This window comes from Heterodontus francisci, chromosome 39 (genome assembly GCF_036365525.1).
Source record: "Heterodontus francisci isolate sHetFra1 chromosome 39, sHetFra1.hap1, whole genome shotgun sequence".
Lineage (NCBI taxonomy): Eukaryota > Metazoa > Chordata > Chondrichthyes > Heterodontiformes > Heterodontidae > Heterodontus > Heterodontus francisci.
In genome coordinates this window covers 34,877,272-34,883,290 of record NC_090409.1, presented here as the reverse complement: position 1 = coordinate 34,883,290, position 6,019 = coordinate 34,877,272, and the positions used below count along the sequence as shown (strand labels likewise).

The following is a 6,019-nucleotide window of genomic DNA, read 5'->3' as shown; positions in this document are numbered from 1 at the left end:
ATGGATAATGTAATATTTCACATTAAATCTCTATGTTTCTATATTATTTAGTTTAAATTACTGGAAAATGTAATATTTCACATTAAATCTTTATGTTCCTTTATTATTTAGTTTAAATTACTGTATAATGTAATATTTCACATTAAATCCCTCTATTCCTATATTATTTAGTTTAAATTACTGGAAAATGTAATATTTCACATTAAATCTCTATGTCCCTTTATTATTTAATTTAAATTACTGGAAAATGTAATATTTCACATTAAATCTCTATGTTCCTTTATTATTTAGTTTAAATTACTGTATAATGTAATATTTCACATTAAATCCCTCTATTCCTATATTATTTAGTTTAAATTACTGGACATTTTAATATTTCGCATTAAATCTCTATGTTCCTTTATTATTTAGTTTAAATTACTGGAAAATGTAATATTTCACATTAAATCTCTATGTTCCTTTATTATTTAGTTTAAATTACTGTATAATGTAATATTTCACATTAAATCCCTCTATTCCTATATTATTTAGTTTAAATTACTGGACATTTTACTATTTCGCATTAAATCTCTATGTTCCTTTATTATTTAGTTTAAATTACTGGAAAATGTAATATTTCACATTAAATCTCTATGTTCCTTTATTATTTAGTTTAAATTACTGGACATTTTAATATTTTGCATTAAATCTCTATGTTCCTTTATTATTTAGTTTAAATTACTGGAAAATGTAATATTTCACATTAAATCTCTATGTTCCTTTATTATTTAGTTTAAATTACTGGACATTTTAATATTTCGCATTAAATCTCTATGTTCCTTTATTATTTAGTTTAAATTACTGGAAAATTTAATATTTCACATTAAATCTCTATGTTCCTTTATTATTTAGTTTAAATTACTGGACATTTTAATATTTCGCATTAAATCTCTATGTTCCTATATTATTTAGTTTAAATTACTGGAAAATGTAATATTTCACATTAAATCTCTATGTTTCTATATTATTTAATTTAAATTACTGGAAAATTTAATATTTCACATTAAATCTCTATGTTCCTATATTATTTAGTTTAAATTACTGGAAAATGTAATATTTCACATTAAATCTCTATGTTCCTATATTATTTAGTTTAAATTACTGGATAATTTAATATTTCACATTAAATCTCTATGTTCCTATATTATTTAGTTTAAATTACTGGAAAATTTAATATTTCACATTAAATCTCTATGTTCCTATATTATTTAGTTTAAATTACTGGATAATGTAATATTTCACATTAAATCTCTATGTTTCTATATTATTTAGTTTAAATTACTGGAAAATGTAATATTTCACATTAAATCTCTATGTTCCTATACTATTTAGTTTAAATTACTGGATAATTTAATATTTCACATTAAATCTCTATGTTCCTTTATTATTTAGTTTAAATTACTGGAAAATTTAATATTTCACATTAAATCTCTATGTTCCTTTATTATTTAGTTTAAATTACTGGATAATTTAATATTTCACATTAAATCTCTATGTTTCTTTATTATTTAGTTTAAATTACTGGAAAATTTAATATTTCACATTAAATCTCTATGTTCCTATATTATTTAGTTTAAATTACTGGAAAATTTAATATTTCACATTAAATCTCTATGTTCCTATATTATTTAGTTTAAATTACTGGATAATTTAATATTTCACATTAAATCTCTATGTTCCTTTATTATTTAGTTTAAATTACTGGAAAATTTAATATTTCACATTAAATCTCTATGTTCCTTTATTATTTAGTTTAAATTACTGTATAATGTAATATTTCACATTAAATCTCTATGTTCCTTTATTATTTAGTTTAAATTACTGGAAAATTTAATATTTCACATTAAATCTCTATGTTCCTTTATTATTTAGTTTAAATTACTGGAAAATTTAATATTTCACATTAAATCTCTATGTTCCTATATTATTTAGTTTAAATTACTGGATAATTTAATTTTCACATTAAATCTCTGTGTTCATTTATTATTTAGTTTAAATTACTGGAAAATTTAATATTTCACATTAAATCTCTATGTTCTTATATTTTTTCATTTAAAATACTGGAAAATTTAATATTTAAAATTAAATCTCTCAGTTCCTGTATTCTTTAATTTAATTTACTGGATAATTTAATATTTCACATTAAATCTCTGTGTTCATTTATTATTTAGTTTAAATTACTGGAAAATTTAATATTTCAGTTAAATCTCTATGTTCTTATATTTTTTCATTTAAAATACTGGAAAATTTAATATTTAAAATTAAATCTCTCAGTTCCTGTATTCTTTAATTTAATTTACTGGATAATTTAATATTTCACATTAAATCTCTGTGTTCATTTATTATTTAGTTTAAATTACTGGAAAATTTAATATTTCAATTAAATCTCTATGTTCTTATATTTTTTCATTTAAAATACTGGAAAATTTAATATTTAAAATTAAATCTCTCAGTTCCTGTATTCTTTAATTTAATTTACTGGATAATTTAATATTTCACATTAAGTCACTATGTTCCTATATTATTTAATTTAAATTACTGGATTATTTAATATTTAACATTAAATCTCTGTTCCTATATTATTTAAATTACTGGATAATGTAATATTTAGCATTAATTTCTATGTTGCCATATTATTTAATTTAAATTACTGGATCATTCTTTTATTTGGTGAAAAAGATCCTTGAATTATCTGGAGTAACCAAGATAATATTTTAAGAAAACAATACCTTTAGTCTACTGGATTCTGTATCTCACTTGTTAATATATCATGGTTATTTCTTCAGTAAAAACATAGAAAACAACGTTGATATTGTCTGTATGTTCTGAGGTGTAAGTGTTTTGTGTTTTGAGTGAGGCCTCTGTTTTTTATATTTTAACTATGATGTTTTCGGTTATTCTGCCTTCTGATGTGGGTGTTTTGATATTTTTAGTGTTTTGTATTATGTTGGCTCTGTTGATTTCAGGATACTTCTCACCCCACAGACTTGTCCCTCCCTTTCTCCATAACTTCATCCAGCCCTACAATGCTCCCTTTCTCCATAACCTCCTCCAGCCCGACAACACTCCCTTTCTCCGTAACAGCCCTAGCCCTCGAGATCTCGGTGCTCCTCCAATTCTGGCCTCTTGCACATCCCTGATTTCCATTGGCAGCTTTGCCTTCAGCTACCTAGGCCCTAAGCTCTGGAATTCCATCCCTAAACTTCTCCAACTTTCTCTCCTCCTTTAAGATGCTCCTTAAAACCTATCTCTTTGAGCAAGCTTTTGGTCACCTGACCTAATAGCTCCTTATGTGGCTCATTTTGTTGAACTTATGCTGCTGTGAAATGCCTGGGGACGTTTTACTATTTTAAAGGCGCTTTATAAATGCAACGTATTACAGCATGTTAGAATTTATTTAGTTATTGGATACCAAGGCCTTGGAGAGGGGATTTACCAGAATGGTTCCAGGGATGAGGGGCTTCAGTTAATGTGGAGAGACTGGAGAAGCTGGGATTGTTCTCCTTAGAGCAGAGAAGGTTAAGGGGGAGATTTAATCGAGGCGTTCAAGATCATGAGGGGGTTTTGATGGAGTAAATAAGGAGAAACTGTTTCCAGTGGCAGGAGGGTCAGTAACCAGAGGACACAGAGTTAAGATAAGGGGCAAAAGAAGCAGAGGGGGAGATGAGGAGAAATGTTTTTACACAGTGAGTTGTTGTGATCTGGAATGTGCTGCCTGAAAGGGCGGTGGAAGCAGATTCAATAGTGTTGGCGAGAGTGATGAGGGGAAAGACAGAAAAAGCGAGTGATGGAGAGAGAATGTTTAGAGAGGGCACAAAGCGAGAGAGTGAGACTGAGAGAGAGTGACACTGAAAGAGTGTGACACAGAGAGACAGAGGGAAAGAGAGTCAGGGAGACACAGAGAAAGGGAGACAGAGCAAGAGAGACAGAAAAAGAGAGCAAAGAAAGAGTTGGAGGTTAGCAGAAAGAGAGAGAGAGTACGGAGAGGGCACAAAGAGAGCAGAGAAAGGGACAGTGGGTGAGGGTAGAGAGGACAGGAAAAAGATACAGGGAATGGGGAGAGGTGGAGAGGGAGGAGGAACACGGGATTGTTAAGGTTTTCCGTGAAACCTAGTTCACCATCATCAAAAAAAAGAAAGATGTTGGTGGGGGTGACGGTGAGGTGGGAGGGTCAGGAAGTCAGATCTTGCAGAGATAAGACCGGCTGCTCACCAATCAGATACTGGGGGAGGGGAGGGAATGAGTCTCTGCAACCATCAGATGACAAACAACTTTGATAAACAGAGAGACCAAGAGCGAAGTAAGAGGTGATAATGGAGAACGTCACAGATTATATTTATGACCAGAACTATTACGAGTCTTATCCCACTGGGGTCAGTGAAGGAGAGGAGTGTGAACCTGCCTCCTTTCCCCAGTCCACGGTCATCTTGCCCCTTGTCTACTGCCTGATCTTTGTGACCGGATTCCTGGGCAATGGGCTGCTGATCTCAGCCATCGGGTTGAAGTGCAGGGCCAAGAGGCAGATGGACATCTTCGTCTTGAACCTGGCAATGGCCGACCTGGTCTTCCTGGTCACCCTGCCGCTCTGGGTGGACGCTGAGGCTTGGAGCAAGTCCTGGAGGAGTGGCCTCTTGCTGTGCCGGCTGAGTGGCTACATGGTGGCTGTGAACGCCTATTCCAGTGTCCTGTTCCTGACCTGTATGAGCCTGGACCGTTACCTGGCCATCGTGTACCCGCTCCGCTCCAGGAGATTCCGCTCCAAGGCTTACACGGTGCTGGCCTGTCTGGTGGTGTGGATTGCCTCTCTCCTCTTGGGGCTGCCCGTCCTTCACAGCAGAACCATCCAGACGCAGGACGAGGGGCGCGTGTCCTACTGCATGGAAGACCCGGAGACCACCAACCCCAACATCTCCCTCGCATACCTGGTCCTGACCTTCTTCTGCCCCATGCTCGTCATCCTGGTCTGCTACTGCTCCATCGCCAAGAAGCTCTGCCTCCACTACAGGAGGAGCAAGAAGCAAGATGTCAAGCTGAGGAAGTCAATGAGGGTGGTCTTCCTGGTGGTGATGGCCTTCTTGATCTCCTGGCTGCCTTTCAATATCTTCCGGTTCCTGGGGTTGCTGCTCCGCTGGGGGGTGGGGGTGGGGTCCTGCAGCTTCCGGAGGGCAGTGGAGCTGGGCATAGTGACCAGCGCTCCCCTGGCCTTCGCCAACAGCTGCTCCAACCCGATCATCTACTGCCTCCACGACAGCTCCATCCAGAAGGCCATGCTGCAGCTGCTCCTGCCCTGCCTCAAGGCCCTTCGCCTCAGCCAGAACTCCACCACCTCCGACGGCCAGCCCAGCAGATCTCTGTCCAGCACCTTGATTACAGAAGACCCCAGCTACAGGAGGAGATCGGCCCACCACGCCCTCAGGATCACCACATGGGCTTCCAATCTACAACCCTGATCCCGACTGTGTGGGGGAATTGGGATGGGGAAGGGGGGGGGGTTGAACTTGGCATGATATGGGAGGGGAAAGGAGCAAGATAATCCTGCCCTGTAGGAGGGGAAAGAAGGAAGGCTGATACCAGAACTGTGAGGTTATAACTATCAGGAAAGACTGGGTCTCTTTACTCTGGAAAAGCGAAGGCTAAGGGACAATCTTTAAGATTATGAAGGGGTTCAATAGGGTAGACATACAGAATTTGTTTCCACTTGCTGGGGGAGACAAAAACTAAGGGCCATCAATGTAGCATAGTCACTAATAAATCTAATAGGGAATTCAGGAGAAACCTCTCACCAGAGAGTGGTGAGAATGTGAAATTCACTACCACAGGGAGTGGTTGAGGTGAATCGTATAGATACATTTAAGGAAAAGCTGGATAAACACATGAGGGAGAAAGGAATAGAGGAGAGGGAGGAGAAATGAGAGGAAGAAAAGGGAAGGTAGAGGGGAGAGATTGAAGAGGAGAAGGTGGAGGGTTTAGGAGAGGTGAG

At 35.8% G+C, this 6,019-nt stretch overlaps 1 protein-coding gene across 1 annotated transcript; it reads left to right on the top strand.

Annotated features, from left to right (window-relative positions):
- The first annotated feature begins 4,333 nt into the window (after positions 1–4,333).
- Positions 4,334–5,495, top strand: LOC137352923 (G-protein coupled receptor 15-like). Its single transcript, XM_068018778.1, has one exon. The coding sequence runs from the start codon at positions 4,353–4,355 to the stop codon at positions 5,487–5,489; it is 1,137 nt and encodes a 378-aa protein (XP_067874879.1). The 5' UTR covers positions 4,334–4,352; the 3' UTR covers positions 5,490–5,495.
- Positions 5,496–6,019: the final 524 nt, after the last annotated feature.

Bases quoted from the DNA above. Each gene is read 5' to 3' on its own strand.
- LOC137352923 (XM_068018778.1), top strand. From the start codon at position 4,353: ATGGAGAACGTCACAGATTATATTTATGACCAGAACTATTACGAGTCT.